The 16,616-nt window shown below is 44.3% G+C and overlaps 1 protein-coding gene across 1 annotated transcript in view; it reads left to right on the forward strand.

Moving 5' to 3' along the window:
• Positions 1–75: 75 nt before the first annotated feature.
• The window catches only part of Tasor2 (transcription activation suppressor family member 2), a 55,137-nt gene continuing 38,596 nt past the window's right edge, over positions 76–16,616 (forward strand). The window contains exons 1-4 of the mRNA XM_048368010.1: positions 76–106; positions 3,629–3,779; positions 11,287–11,408; positions 15,717–15,862. Coding sequence (XP_048223967.1) covers positions 76–106; positions 3,629–3,779; positions 11,287–11,408; positions 15,717–15,862 — 450 coding nt within the window. The remainder of the gene's footprint in view (positions 107–3,628; positions 3,780–11,286; positions 11,409–15,716; positions 15,863–16,616) is intronic.

The following is a 16,616-nucleotide window of genomic DNA, read 5'->3' on the forward strand; positions in this document are numbered from 1 at the left end:
GCGGTGGGTCGACCCGGCCGAGGGCTGTGCGGTACGCGCGTGTGCAGAATGTGTGTAAGCATGTGTGTAGGCATGATGATGATGATGATGCCTGCAAATCGTCCTGGTAAGGCCAGCATCCGTGTGCAAAACACGCTGGGTGTGCAAAGGTGTTGTGTCCACATGCAAACACGCCCTGCCGACTCACTCCCGTGGCTTTGCACTGATCACGCTCTGGAAAAGGCGTCCAACGCTATTACTTAGCTAGGAAGAATCAATTTCTCCCGGGTTCACAACAGCCCTTTCTTCTTCGACAATCAAACATAAGGCTTATCAATTCTGCACCACCTGCCAAGATGAATACTGGAGAAAAGCTACTGGTTTATCATTAACTTGATCAGGGGAACTACGGAGGCTGTTTTAGTAGGGTTTTATTGCTAATGCGTGGCTACTGGTGGGATGGATGGGTGTGTTCTGTCTCTAACCACTTGTGAAGTCCCAGTGGGGGTGGCCTCCAGCAAGCAGGAATAACAATACAGCGGCATTCACTGTATTTTTTTAATGGTATTATTTATTGAAACTCACTGTGGCTTTGCTCCATTTTGAGCAGTGCATTCACTGTATTATCTCAGAACCGTAACACCATTCTGACTTTATGCCATAATGTACACTGCAGAAATCGTTTTCTTTCTTTTTTTGGGGGCGTGGGGAGGGGCGGTCCTGAAGCTTGATTCCAGGGCCTGGGTGCTGTCCCTGAGCATTTTTTTTTTTTTTGGCCAGTCCTGGGCCTTGGTTGGACTCAGGGCCTGAGCACTGTCCCTGGCTTCTTCCCGCTCAAGGCTAGCACTCTGCCACTTGAGCCACAGCGCCGCTTCTGGCCGTTTTCTGTATATGTGGTGCTGGGGAATCGAACCTAGGGCCTCGTATACCCGAAAGCAGGCACTCTTGCCACTAGGCTATATCCCCAGCCCCCCCTGAGCATTTTTGATCGAGGCTATTGGTCTACCACTTGAGCTACAATGCCCCTTACAGCTTTTTCTGATTGGCAATAAGAGTCTCATGGACTTTCCAGCCGAGGTTGACTTTGAACCTCAATCCTTAGATCTCAGCCACTTGAGTAGCTACTAGGATTATAGACATGAGCTTTAGCTATTTTTGTGGGAGGGGCAGGTATTCGGGGTCTTTCACTCTCAGGTTTTCTCAACAAGGCTAACCTCTACTGTTATGTCAACACAGACTAGCAAAGATGGAGATCACTGTTTAGACCCAACAGGCTAGTGCCAGAAAGTTCAGATCTGCAGGGAGAGGAGACCCAGTTTTTCTTTCAGTCATGGGGCTTGAACTCAGGCTTGGGTGCTGTCCCTGAGCTTTTTTTGCTCAGGGCTAATGTTGTACCACTACCCAGCGGGCTGGCTTTGAACCGCGATCCCCAGATCTCAGCCTCCTGAGTAGCTAAACCCAGAGCTTTATACAAAACTCCGGTTCCATATGAAAACAGCCATTAATCAGATGCACAAAAGGTCAAGTGGGCAATTACTTCCTAGTGGTGTAGAAACCCCCACTATCAGGTTACTACCCCATCAGTATTGTTATTTAAAAGGATGCTTTGTGGGCTTCCTGTTAACATAGATAGCACCTTATCGGCCCCCAAACCAACTTTCTAGCAACAGCCCCACCGTTAGGAAAAGGGAGGAGAAAGGCAAAGGAACAGGCCTGACTCCACCAGTTGGTTGAGGAGCTGCAAGAGGCACAGCCCTTCCCACGGGATTGGAGGTTGTGCTGGGGGGGGGGGTGTGTGTGAATTTGGGATCAGGCTTAGGTCAGAGGCCCAGGAAGCTGGCGGCTCCTCCTGGGGCCCACAAGGGGTGTTGTTTACAACTAGGCTTCGGTGGGTTCAGACTTGAGGTTTCTGCCCGGGGTCTGTATGCGCCTGGGGCAATAGGTTGGGGGTGTGTGGCCAATCAACCCTTCACCCACCAGGCCACTTCCCCACCCCCCACCCCCAAAGTCCCTTCGCCCGGAGGGATCACTGTCTCCTCCACGACCCCGTGGGCCACAACTCCCGGCTTTCCGCCGGTTCACCGAGGCAATGGTGATTGACGGGTGACCTTTCAACTTCCGGAGTCTCCCTCGGAAAGCGACGCCACGTAACACGCACGGATCTCAACTCCGGTAAACTAAAGCAAATGGCAACAACACCGCCAGCGCTCTTTACGGCGTCGTCCCGTCGCGGGGCCAAGCCGCAGGCGCCGCCGGCTTCAGCCGTCCAATCCGGAGCGAGCTGAGGCCTTGCGCCTGCGCAGAGGGGACACCACCAGCGTGACGTAGACGCCGCCGGCGGGCTCGCCCTGCTGATTGGCTCCTCCCGTCTCCGAGCCGGGAGACGCGGCACTTCCGTTTTCACTTTCTTTTGCAGCAGCGCCGCCCACCCCCGCCCCTCCTCCTCCTCCTCCTCCCCCGCCGCCAGGTTTTACTTCCGGTGGCTGGCGCTCCTTCCGGTGTGGCCGCGGGGGACCCGGGTTGGTTCTCTTGAGGAGGAGGCGGGGGGGGGCCGCGGCGCCAGGTGGCACGCGAGGAGGAGCGCGGACGGTGGGGCCTCTCTCGCCCGCTGGCCGCCACGCCACGCCACGCCACGCGGGGACGGACGGAAGGAATGTTCTGGCTGGGGAAGCCCACGAGCAGAACTCGGCGGTGATTGGCACAGGTGAAGCCCTCCCTCCCTCGCTCTCTCCCCCCGCACCGCCATCACGGGTGCCGCCGGGGCGCCCCGCGGGGAGGGGAGGGGAGGGCAGGGCGGCGCGGGGCTCGCGGGCGGGGCGGGGGGTGCGGGCTCCGCCGGGGCGGTTGTGGGGACGCTGCGTGGCGGGAAGAGTGGGGCGCGAGGGCTCGCGTGGGCCCAGGCGCTTTGTCAGGTTCGGCGGCGTTGCGAGGGACTCGACCCCCGCTCCGCATCTCGGGCCAGACTCAGTTTCCCCATCTGCCAGGGCATTTGATCCGAGTGCCAGTGCAAACGGAGCTGCGAAATTCACACCCACCCACAGACACCCCACCCCCCCACATCCCTGATTGTAGGGAGAAGCGGCCGGGTGCTTGGAGAGAAGTTTGCGCCCTCGGGCGGGGCGCCTGGACCCTGGGGGAGATGGATAATGAGTTCTACGTGGGGGTTTCTTAGCCCAAAGAGTTCTTGAATGCGGCTCGCTACTCCAGAGACCCAGGCAGCAAGTGATTCTTTTTGTTTTCTTTATTAAGCGTCCTGCCTGCCGGGCTTCAGTGGCTCACACCTGCAATCCTAGCTACTCAGCAGGCTGAGATCCCTGAGGATTGGCGGTTCAAAGCCCAGTTTGGGCCTAATAAGAGTCTGTGAGACACCCCCCCCCAAAAAAAGTGGGGGGGGGCGGGGAAAGTGGAGTTGTGGCTCAAGGAGTAGATGTCAGCCTAGAACTTTTAGTAAAGCTAAGGAACAATACACCCAAACACACATGCTCCAAACAGTGTCCAACAGTCTGTCCACAGAGAGGGTCATTTGGCAGCAAATTGGGATTATTATGCATAGGGAATGTGAAAATCAATAGATGGACCCCTGCACCCATAGTAGTTGTCAGATGGTGGCGTGTCACCAGGACATTGGGAACAAGGATTGATTGAAAAGTGAAATTTCTCAAGTTGTGCGTGCGTGTGTGCGTGCGTGTGCGCGTGTGCCATTCCTGGTGCTTGAAACCAGAACTTGGGAGCTTGTCTCTGATTTTCGCCCTACCACCAAGCCACAACTCTACTTCCAGCTCCTTTTTTGTAAACTGGAGATAAGAATCTCAAGGGCTTTCCTGCCTGCACTGGCTTCAAATCCCTACCCACAGATCTCAGGCTTGAGCCACCAGAACCAAACTCAAGTTTTTCTTCATCATAACTTGTCTGTTTGAAATTTCTTAAGTAAACCATTTGTTCTCCCCTAGAAAGGAAATTAGAATGGTAAGGTTTACGCAAATGTGTCGTTTTGTCATCTGAGTACCCACTGGGTTCCCTTGAGATGGTATTAAAAGAAAAAGGGGGGCTGGAAGTGTATGTGACTCAGGTGCTAGAGCCTGAGCTGGAGGCTCTGATTTCAATCCTCAGTACCACCAAGCAAAGGTATGGACCAAGTGTTAATGTTACAGAATCTGAGATGGGTGGTAACTCAAAAAGGCTTACTACAGGTGTGTCTTCATAAGAATAGTCTTGTGTTCAAAATCTTCATTATAAAAATGGGTATGCTCTGTGTAGCATCTCCAGTATATCAATAACTAGCCCACTCTAGAAAAAAAATGAAAGGTGACAGTGTCCACAATTATTTTAAGGAAGACAGAGACAGTGTTTGAAACCTTGTGTTCAGGACATTGGCCCAGATATCATTTGAATGCTCTTCAAAAAGAGAGGGTGCAAATAGTGTTTTCTTTCTTTTAATTTTGTCTCCTAAAGTTACTTAACCGAATGCATTGCCAAACTTTTGTGTTCTGATAATTTGCTACGTAGAACAATAAATCTCTGAAACTGGTCTTTAGGAAGAAAGGATAGAGCTTTTATTATTATTGTTTTATTCAAATAATGGTTATTACCAATTTGCTCATCTATGTGGACTCCTATTTTCATAATTGAAAATGTATTTGTATAAATTGTTTCTGCTAATATATAATTTTATAAATCTTCCCTGTATCTGTGGTTATAGTTCTTTGTTCACGTCTTTATTTTATCCTATTTTCTTGCTAAAAGATTATCTTATTATTAGCTTTTTGAAAGAACTCACTTTTGCCTTTATTACTCAATTGGATTTTTTGGTTTAAATTTTTTTTAATTACTGCTTTTATCATAAAAAATGTGTTTAGGGTATACTTCCTGTTTTACCATAATAAGATTTAATGACACTTAATTGGAGAGCTAAATCCCTCCTTAATTGTCTGTAGTCTGTTCCTTGGCATGGTGAAATAAACCCTGTTTAGAACCTGTGATGTACACCTGCTCCCTCATTAGGAGGAGGAATATCTAAGCCCTTAACACTTGAGGTTTAGTTTGTTCAATTGAGGAAACCTACTTCACCTTTATGGAAGTCTGTTTATCTGTGCCAGAGGCATTTGGTGGGATACAGTAGGAGGTTTGATGTAGCCACTTTATTAAATCTTCATAGTTAAATGCCAGGGTACAAACTTAAAAATCCAGTTTGATGAAGCGCTAGAACGGTAGTCATAAAATTTATATAGATCTCATAAAAAGTCACCATATAGGGCTGGAGGTGTAGCTCAGTGTTAGAGTGCTTGCCCAGGATGCCTGAGAGGGAATTCAACCTCTAGTACTCAAGAAACATAGCAAAACAGTATCACTGTATAAACTTTGAACTGATTCTACTAAAAATTGTATAATCTTGAATATAAAATTGCATAATCTTGAACATAGTCAAGAAGAAAAAAAATGGTGTGGGATGTAGGATGTAGCTCAGTGGCAAAGCACTTGGGTTTGATCCCCAGTACCAAAAAAGAAAAGACAAATACATTTTAAGGGGCTGGGAATGTGGCCTGAGTGCTTGCCTAGCATACATGAAGTCATCCTGGGTTTGATTCCTCAGCACCACATATACAGAAAAGGCTGGAAGTGGCGCTGTGGCTCAAGTGGCAGAGTGCTAGCCTTGAGCAAAAAGAAGCCAGGGACAGTGCTCAGGCCCTGAGTTCAAGCCCCAGGACTGGAAAAAAGAAAAAAAGAAAAAGAAACCTGATTAAGTGTAATTAATATTATACTAATAATCAAACTTTTTACAGTAGAGTGGTCTTTGAGAATGTTAAAACCACCCTCAAAAGCTTAATATGAAACCCAAAAGTAACCAAGATACAATGTTAAAAGACAAAGTTATACCACACTGTGTCATTCATTTTACTTAATAGTCTCCAAAAAGAAATCTTTTTTTTGCCAGTCATGGGGCTTGAACGCAGGTGCTGTCCCTGAGCTCTTTTGCTCAAGGCTCTCCCACTTTGAGCCATAGCGCCGCTTTGGTGTTTGAGTGGTTAATGGGGGATGACCCTCGTGTACCTCTCTGCCCAGGCTGATTTGGAACCTCCATCTTCAGAGCTCAGCCTCCTGAGTAGCCAGGATTACAGGAGCAGAGCCACCGGTGCCCAGCCTCCTAAAACCTTTTTAAAGTCAGTTCCTCTTCCCTAGGTAGTGAGATTCCCTTTAAAATAGCACATAAAGCATGTGCATAATTATTCATTCACTTAGTGTGTCTCAAAGCGTCCTGTGTATCTTAGTGTGTCTCAAAGCATCCTGTATGTCTTAGTGTGTCTCAACCGTCCTGTGTATCTTAGTGTGTCTCAAAGCGTCCTGTGTGTCTTAGTGTGTCTCAAAGCGTCCTGTGTGTCTTAGTGTGTCTCAAAGCGTCCCGTGTGTCTTAGTGTGTCTCAAAGCGTCCCGTGTGTCTTAGTGTGTCTCAAAGCGTCCCGTGTGTCTTAGTGTGTCTCAAAGCGTCCCGTGTGTCTTAGTGTGTCTCAAAGCGTCCCGTGTGTCTTAGTGTGTCTCAAAGCGTCCCGTGTGTCCTAGTGTGTCTCAAAGCGTCCCGTGTGTCTTAGTGTGTCTCAAAGCGTCCTGTGTGTCTTAGTGTGTCTCAAAGCGTCCCGTGTCTTAGTGTGTCTCAAAGCGTCCCGTGTGTCTTAGTGTGTCTCAAAGCGTCCCGTGTGTCCTAGTGTGTCTCAAAGCGTCCCGTGTGTCTTAGTGTGTCTCAAAGCGTCCTGTGTGTCTTAGTGTGTCTCAAAGCGTCCCGTGTCTTAGTGTGTCTCAAAGCGTCCCGTGTGTCTTAGTGTGTCTCAAAGCGTCCCATGTGTCTTAGTGTGTCTCAAAGCGTCCTGTGTGTCTTAGTGTGTCTCAAAGCGTCCCATGTCTTAGTGTGTCTCAAAGCGTCCCGTGTGTCTTAGTGTGTCTCAAAGCGTCCCGTGTGTCTTAGTGTGTCTCAAAGCGTCCCGTGTGTCTTAGTGTGTCTCAAAGCGTCCCGTGTGTCTTAGTGTGTCTCAAAGCGTCCCGTGTGTCTTAGTGTGTCTCAAAGCGTCCCGTGTGTCTTAGTGTGTCTCAAAGCGTCCCGTGTGTCTTAGTGTGTCTCAAAGCGTCCCGTGTGTCTTAGTGTGTCTCAAAGCGTCCCGTGTGTCTTAGTGTGTCTCAAAGCGTCCCGTGTGTCTTAGTGTGTCTCAAAGCGTCCTGTGTGTCTTCTGGACAGCAGTGGCGGTGACTCATGAGATCTCCTGGGTAAGGTTTCACTTAGCAAGTGGACCAGGTACGTTAAAATCCCAGGAACACGTGGTGCTGCGAGTCTGAAGGAAAGGTGTCCTGGGACCCGCCTCTTGAGGGTGGACGGCGCGTTGGGACTCGTATTCAATAGGTCTTCGGTGGGCGTAGATTTAAGTCTCCAGTCACTATGGTGAAGCCCACCTTCACTGCGGACAGAATGCTGAAGAAAACGGCGTGTTGCCGAGGGGAAAGTAACACAAGAGCCCGTCCCGTCCGTGGGGCCCCGGGGCGCCCGGCTGGCGGTGGATGGAGTCTGCCTTCGGGCTCTGAACGGGCAGTGCTGGAGGGGGGGCGGGGGGCGGGCAGCTCGCGGAGCGCCCGAGTCCGCACCACCCACCCTCGTTGACTTTCAAAAGGCGCCTCTTGCCCCGTGCCCAGCACCGGGCACCGGCTTCCGGTGCTGGCCTGCCCGGGCCGCCCTGCGGGCTGGGCGGGAGGGGGCCCGGTAGGGCTGCTGGTTGCGCAGAGCCCCCTCCCCCATCGCCATGGGGTAAGGAGAGGAGAGGCCCCTGTCTCTCGGAAGCGGTGGAGAGAGTCCCGAGGACCCCTGGAGGACGGCTCCTTGGGTTCACCTATGAGAGCGCTCGCTCCGGGACGCTGGGCGCCAGGACTTTGAGGATGGACCGACTCTGTGCGGTGTCCTACCTGGCAGGAGGCTTCAGGGTGTTTGAGACTGAAGCCTTGACGGGGGCAGCGCCCAGTCAGATCCCCGCTGCCGAAACCAGGTGATAGTGGACTCTACACGTGTGGTTCTTCAGGGTTCACTGAGCGTCTTCATTCCTGGCTCTTACTAGATCGTATCCCGCTGTCAGATGCCTGCCAGAGAGAGAGAGAGACCTGTATGTGTCGATCTACAGGGGTGGCCTCACACCCAGGATTCGCCTGCTTCAGCCCCCCCCCCCCCCCCCCCCCGTGCTGGGATTGCAGGCCAGTGTCTCCATAATCCGCAGAGATCATCTTTGGATGTAGAATAGTGATTCCAAATGAATTGCACTTCAAATAATAACAGGAGTACTTTCATTCCTTTTGTACATGAACTTGACTGGCACATATTTAAACGTTTGCACATTAGAGAACTTTTTTAAATGAATTTTATTTTTTTTTTGTATGGGGGGGAGAGTAAAATTTTTCATTCAGCTTTTTCCCCGTACTCTTCTCTTGAGGCTGGAACTCTAGGGCTGAGCACTGTCCTTGAGCTTCTTTTAAGGCAAATGCTCTACCCACTTGAGCCTTGGCACTACTTCCTGCCTTTGTTTGTTTGTTTGTTTTTGAGTTGTTTGTTGGAGATGAGAGTCTCAGGGAGTTTCCTGCCCAGGCTGGCTTCAAACCACAATCCTCAGATTTCACCCACCTGAGTAGCTAGGATTACAGGTGTGAGTCAACACTGCCCAGCTAGATTTTAACTTTTATGAGTTTGGTCTGTCCGTGTTTCTCTGTGGTAATAAATTTAATGTTTTATGAAAACTCTTCTGTACCCAGTAGAATGAAAAAAAAGTCATCAAAACTATCTGCTTTGACCTGATGGCTTACTTGGCTCTTGTTTTGATTATTCTAAGACAATATCAGCAAGTAAAAAAGGGAAAGACCAAGTTCTTTGGGATAAGGAAGGATGTTTTAAGTGTAAGGTTTTGTCTTAACTGATTGTTCCAAAATGGACTGGAAATTAGGATACATCTCAGATTGTTCAAGAAAGTAGCAGAGGAGTGTACGTTTTGAAGATGAATTAAGGCATACTCAGATTATTCTAGTAGGGGAGAGTTTGAGAGATTTTTTTGTGTGTGTACTGTTGATCTCATCTTTTATATATCTTGTCTTTTATAACAAAGTCACTTTATAACTATTTAAAACGAAGTATTTAAATTGGGTACATTCCATCCTCTTCATATTAGCCGGTCATGAGCAGGTTGTGAACCTGAGCTCATAATTCCGACAGAGGGGCAGGTTCTGCTGCATTAGGGAGAGAAAGGGAGCAGCCTGCCCGCTCTGTGCTTGCTTGCCAGATTTTTGGCTGATGGCAGCACCTTTCTGCAGAAGTAAACTTTGCCTTGCCTAGTGGATGCCTAGATGATGTTTCTATTCTTACTGGCACTCCAACAACCCAAGCAATTTCTAACTAATTTTTTTTTCCTGTGAGAGTGTTCTCAGCTACAAATAAACATTAAAGAGCATACATTATTTTGTGTATCAAAAAGTTCAGAGTTAGGGCAGCTCTAGATTCAGCCGTTTAAGGATTTCACCAAGGATCCAGATTCATTCTATAAGGATTTCCTCAAGGATCCAGATTCATTCTATCTGTTTAGTTCTGCCTTCAGTGTATTGACTCATCAACAATCTCAACTTGATTACAAGTTCCAAGCAACATGTCTTCAGATAAAGGTTCAAGCAAGGAGAGGGTAACTTTTCCTCCTGGCCCTTTTTATAAGAATGCTCTCCTAGAATCCCGACTATGAATGTTTTGTTCACCTCTCATTGGCCAGATTGTGTTGTATATGGTCTGTTCCTAAAACTCTAGGTAGTAGAATTAGGATAAACTTAATAGGAGCTTAATTAAAATTCTCTCACACAAACACTCTAATTCTCCTGAAGCATGAGATCATATCAAGCCTACACAAATAGTGATATTTGGAAAAGCAGTTGATGGCATTGGCACTCTGAGGTCCCAGAGCAAATAAGTGGTAGAGCCTACACTAGCATCCTTGTCTCTTGATTCCTAATTTAATTTTTCCTTCTTGACATAGCCTTATTTGCTTAATTGATAGCAATTTACTTGTAAAGAGTCATATATGTGTACACATGCACACTTCTATCTCAAGTTCTTTGGGGGAAAATGTATTCTAAAACTATACATGATGTATTGTAAAAAAACACAATGTACAAGTAATTACTTAGAAATACAGTACTATAAAATTCTAACTGTAAAGTTTATAATACAATCTGAAAATTGATTTTAATCTCTTTGCTTGTATTCTACTTTAAAAATAAATTACCTACATTCCTTTAATGGATTATATTTGCTCATACTACTGCTACTTAGAAACATAAAAAATAGCTCATTTCTTTACATGGCCACTTCACTATTTAAATATCTCAGTTTTCAAAATTTGCCTTTCTTGACTTAATCTTCAGCTCAATGACTTGGTTATGTCATTATGTACCCACTGTATTTGGTTCTAGATAATTCTGTACATTTGTAGTATTTTCACATTCGTCTCCATTTTCTACTGAGCTGGTTTTTTTTTTTTTTTTTGGCCAGTCCTGGGCCTTGGACTCAGGGCCTGAGCACTGTCCCTGGCTTCTTTTTGCTCAAGGCTAGCACTCTGCCACTTGAGGCACAGCGCCGCTTCTGGCCGTTTTTTTTTTCTGTATATGTGGTGCTGGGGAATCGAACCTAGGGCCTCATGTATCCGAGGCAGGCACTCTTGCCACTAGGCTATATCCCCAGCCCTCTACTGAGCTGTTTTAACTTGTTTCTCCATTAGTCATCACAAATACTTAAACCATGTGAATTGATACACTTAATTTGGAGTTCAAAATTTTAAATTCTACCTTTTAAAAAAAATTTTCCACCAAGTATTATAAAGATATGGTTTTATAATCTCTACTTTTTATTTTGAATTTTTTTTCAGGTATGGAAAAGTGATTCCTATGAACATAATTTATTTCTCCATATAAAATTTCTCATTAGGATTGAGCTTCTTGAAAAAGTATTGCAAACTAAGTTACTGTTCATAGAGCAAATTCAGTACTTGGCTGTGAGATTCACTAAAGGAGAAAAATGAGCACTATAGATTTATTCATAATTACTTGGTAAACATTTGTTTAGATAGTAGATAGGTTATAAATTGAATCAGTTTTTCTCTTTTCTTTTTTAGAGTGTTATATATTTTATAACATTTTTATTTTAGGTAGCTGTGCAAAGGAGTTGCCATTCAACAAAGCAGTTTATGAATACAATGCATCTTGGTCAGTGAGACCCCTTTCAACATTCTCATCCATTTTTTTCTTTCTTTTTAGCATTTATGACATTAACAAAGAAAAGGACCATGTCAACAATTCTAGGTGTCTATGTGATGAATTAAAACCACCCTTACATTCAGTCTTAGAGAACAATAATAGAAGGATTCTATCAGAAGACAGTAGGTATTAAATTAAGTGCTGTAAGTTATTACAAATGAACCTAAACTAGAATTATTAAGAGATTTAGTTTCAGTGGTGTGAAACAAGATTTGTTTTTTTAATGGTAATTTCTAGTAGCTACAACTTTTGTAATCATTTTAAAATTGGTATTTGATTGAGTTCAGAAAAGTTACATTTCTCTATTTGTATTCTTTTGACTCTATTTATTTAGAGACCACATCCCACTTCACTGCTTATGCTGGCCTGTGCTGTCCATTCTCTTGCTGCTCACGCTAAGGTGGTGGGATTAGAGGCGTGTGTTGCCATGACTACTTCACATTTCGTTCTTTAACTTAAAAAATTTTAAAGCTTCTTTTTTTTCGATCCTGAGGATTTGAACTCAGGTTTATACATGTATGCTAAGCAGGTGTTCTACCACGAGCCACGCCTCAGCTCTGGTGTTTTTTCACTCATTATTTTTGAGATAGGGTCTCACTGTCCACCCAGGCAAGCACCTGGACCACTGTCTGCCTATTTTAGGTTTCCCTGGCATTGCTGTGATTATAGGTATGAAGTAGAATCAGACATTTTCTGCTGGGCTGACCTACAACCACAAATCTTTTTTTTTTTTTTTTTAAATCTCAGCTTTCCGTGTAGTTTAGGATTACAGGTGCTTGCTACTGTACCCAACTGTAGGTTATAAAGGAGTCTTTCAAACTTTTCTGCTCAAGCAGGCCTTGAACTTCAGTCCTCCCATGCTCAGCTTCCCAAGTACCTGTTGCTCAACCTGAATTGAGATATTTTAAATGGTAGAATAAACGCACTTGTTAGAATATAATTTAGTTCACCTTTCCCTCCTTCCCAGCCTCAGTAACAACTGATTTAACCATTGTTTATGGTTCGTCTCCTTATTTCTAGATAACTCTCTGTATTCTTTTTTTTGTAATTTATTTATTAATTAAACACAAAATTTTTGACAAGGTGTTGTGCAAAAAGAGTACAGTTACATAGTAGGGCAGTGTGTACATTTCTTGTGATATCTTACACCCTGTCTCTGTATTCTTTTGAGCCCCTATTTTTATGTATTTTTAAAGTCAAAACATCATAAGTCAACCACTGGTGGCTCCTGCTATAGTCTTAGCTATTAGGAGACTGAGATCTGAGGATTCTGGTTTGAAACCTGCCTGAGCAGGAAAGTAGAGACTCCAGTTCACCACCAAGAAAAGCACACACAGAAAAAGTCTAGACTTTTTTGCCTCGGTTGACTTCCAAGTATGATCCTCTGAACCCAGCCTCCTAAATAAGTAGGGTTGCAGGTATGAGCACCAGTGCCTGTGACAAGCATTACCTTCTGTAAATGCCCTACTCCTTAAGAGTGTTGGCCTAAAGGGGAGAACATTTTTAGTCATAAGTACATAGTTTTGGGATTGAACACATGTAAGTACAAAAAAAATATATTTTGCCATTCATTTCCCATTTGTTTTATTTTTATTTTTTGTTGGTTGTGGGGCTTGAATTCAGGGCCTGGGCACTGTCCCTGAGCTTTTTTTTTTTGCTCAAAGTTAGCACACTACCACGTTGAACCACAGCACTACTGCCACTTTGACAGTTTCCATTGTACATGATCTTTTCAAATATGAGGAGATAAATGGTTCTCAGCACTTCCCAAATTTAGAAACCCATGCGTATCTAGTAACATCTCAGAAAACCTGGAGATACCAGTAATACTGATCTTTCTTTTCAGAGCTGTCCTCTTTTTAACTACTTCTATTTCAACTGTGAACATGCTTCTCAAATATTGAGCCTTAGGTGTTTGAAAATTATCTTTATAAATAACAATAGAAATTTCCCTAAACCATAACTTTTTTTTCTTTTCTTTTTTTGCCAGTCCTGAGCCTTGGCCTCAGGGCCTGAGCACTGTCCCTGGCTTCTTTTTGCTCAAGGCTAGCACTCTACCACTTGAGCCACAGCGCCACTTCTGGCCTTTTTGTATTTATGTGGTGCTGAGGAACCCACCCCACTAGGCGAGCACTTTTACCACTAGGCCATATTCCCAGCCCTCTAAACCATAACTTCTAAAGGAATTTTGGTTTGTGTTTGACTAGCAGAGGGAATTGAAAGAGCATAGGCTTTGAAACCAGATAGGTTTCCATTCTGCTTCAAATCATACAGCTTTAAAAACTGTAACATTGACATCATTGATGTTTTATTTGAATCTATTCACATTGTCTTTTTTTTTTTTGAGCTGGAGTCCCTGGCAGGCCCTGAGCCCCTGGTCACAAGTGCCTTCTGCCCAGCCTTCAGGGTAGCTGGGACTAGCGGTGTACACCTTGTGCTAGCTCACTTTGCTGGCACTGGCATTTAAGGAGAAAGTGAAACTGAACAAAAGGACAAGTAAAAATTAAAATGTATAGATAGGCATTCTAGCTTCATCAAATCCTTACAGTGCTTCATCCATTTTCCTTTCTTCCCTTCTATTTATATCTGTCTTGATGCTAGGAATTTTTATTTTATTTTTGGTCATTTGGAGAGCTTGAACTCAGGGCCTGAGCACTGTCCCTGGCTTCTTTTTGCTCAAGGCTAGCACTCTGCCACTTGAGCCACAGCGCCACTTCTGGCCGTTTTCTATATATGTGGTGCTGGGGAATCGAACCCAGGGCTTCATGTATACGAGGCAGGCACTCTTGCCACTAGGCCATATCCCCAGCCCGATGCTAGGAAATTTATTAAATGACTTAAAAAAAAATTCTTGAGCCAGGCACTGGTGGTTCACATCTGTAATCCTAAACAACTCAGCAGGATGAGATCTGAGGATCACAGTTCGACACTAGCCTGAGCAAGAAAGTCTGTGAGGCCTTTACCTCTGATAAACTACCTCCCCCCTCCAAAAAAAAAAAACACCCAAAATAAAGAAGCACCTAAAGTAGAGCTGTGGCTCAAGTGGTAGAGCACTAGCCTTGAGCAAGAGAAGCTCAAGGGCAGTGACCAAGCCCTGAGTTCAAGCCTCAGCATCCCCACTCCCAAAAGAAATATTCTTATAACTATTAGAACAGTCCAAATGAAGTTTACTTGAAAAGATTATATGCATTTCCTTGATAGTCTAATTTTAGTTAGCAGATAACTCTTATGTCTTGTTCAGAAGGTAATTTTTATTAAAATGATTTCTATCCTGAACATTTGAACTTCAATGCAATTGGAAGAGCTTGAATGAAAGTAGAAAAGCTTATTAATATACTTATTTGTACCATGTGACCAAACATTCTAGTGCTGTGTGATTTTATTCTTGCTATTTAGAAATAATAGAAGAAAGCAAACAGTTCAAATGGTTAAATGCTATATTGGTAATAAAACTAATAAGACAGTTCTTGCTGAAGGGAAAAAATACCAAAAAATACAGAGAATTGCTGATTCTGGTGAATATTCTGTTAGGAAACATAGGAGACATACCTTTCAGAAGGTGGGCATATTATAATCTCTGGAAATAGTATGAGAGTATGGACAGGTGAAAGCACTTTTTAAACAAATGGTCTGGGTATGATGGCGCACGTATGCAATTCTAGCTTCTCAGGAGGCTGAGGCAGAAAGGATTACAGTTGGAGACCAGCTCAGGCCCTCCTCAAATTGTAAGACCATTAAAAAACTGCATTCAGTGGTCTATCCAGAAATGTAAATAGGGAGATTCAGTCCAAGACTATCCAAAATCAAGACCCAGGGCTAGAGATGTGGCTTAAGCAGTAATATCCTTGACTGAGTTCAAAACCCTAGCACCACCCAAGAAAAAAAATGTGGTGTAATTTTGTGAAGTAAAAAAAGTTATAATACAAGCCACAGAGGGTAAAGCTCTGGACTCTTGGCTGCAGGGAAACAGTAGAAATAAAACGATTTCTGTTGTGTTTGGAAGGTGATTAAATAGTAGGTCCCTTAGAAGAAACCTAACAGATTTACTTGGGAATTTGACAGGAAATTGGAAAGGGCAGCTTTACCAGAACATGGCATAGATTAGGCGAAAACCCCCAAAAAACTAAGCATGAGAAACACTGGCCCAAGCAATTGCTGACCAGTACCTTAATACTAGAATTGCATGTACCTTAATAGCATGCACAGCTTTAATCCAACATGCTTAAGAGTATGGCAGTGCATATTTTAGTTTCTGTGCTAATACCATCCTCAGTTATAATTTGTGCGTGTTTTTTTTTTTACATGAGACGTCTTTCACATAGTCGTATGTCATACAGGAAAGCAATAAGATATTGAATATTAATATGTGCTGCTTAACTCCATCTTTGGTTATCTTAAACAGTGACATTATTTTTGCTTGTATTTTACAGTTTTTCAGACGGTGTCTCTGAGTTCAGATTCTCTCTTCCAGAGGGCGGTTTCAATTCTCCATACTTCTTACTTGGATTCTGCATCTGAGCATGGGTTTCAGTACAGTCACGTGACTTTTGTGAAGAATGACTTTTTCTTAAATGAGGTGAGGTACTTGGTACTCATTGTGTCTCTGAATTAGTCTTATTGTAGTTTCAAGAAAAATAGATTCATTATTTTTTATATATAAGCCCAAGTTTAAGAACTTTTTTGTAAAATACTAGCACTTGAACTCAGGGCCTTCCAGTCCCAGCCTGTTTGCTCACAGCTGGTGCTCTGCCACTGAGCTACTCTAGTCAGTCCAGCTCTTTTGCTTGCTAATGGGAGAGAAGTCTCAGACTTTCCTGCCTCGACTGGCTTTGAACTATAATTGTTGGATCTCAGCCTCCCGAATTGCTAGGATTACATGTGTGAACCACCAGGTACCCAGCTTTAAGATCATTTCTTAGCTATCATTTTTTCAGATAAAAGATCCTTGGAGATGGTTACTTTGGAGATAATACATAGTAGAGACTAGACCCCTGATATCACCGTAACTGGTTTTAGCACCCTGGATACTATATATGTGTGTATTGGAACTAGGGAAGGAAAGGGGAATACCAAAATCGAGAGACAAAGGATAAAAAAACAAACCAATGCCAACAGCAGTACTTACAAAACCATATGGTGTAAACCAACTGTACAACTCATGGAGGGGAGAGGGAAATGACGAGGAGGTAAGTAGTTGGATAAGAAGTATACTCACTGCCTTCTTACATATGAAACTGTAACCCTTCTGTACATCACTTTGACAATACAGAAATGAAAAAAAAGAATATGTTCACTAAGTAAACATGTCTGTGTGCATGCATGTGTGTATA

Source organism: Perognathus longimembris, chromosome 18, assembly GCF_023159225.1.
Source record: "Perognathus longimembris pacificus isolate PPM17 chromosome 18, ASM2315922v1, whole genome shotgun sequence".
NCBI lineage: Eukaryota > Metazoa > Chordata > Mammalia > Rodentia > Heteromyidae > Perognathus > Perognathus longimembris.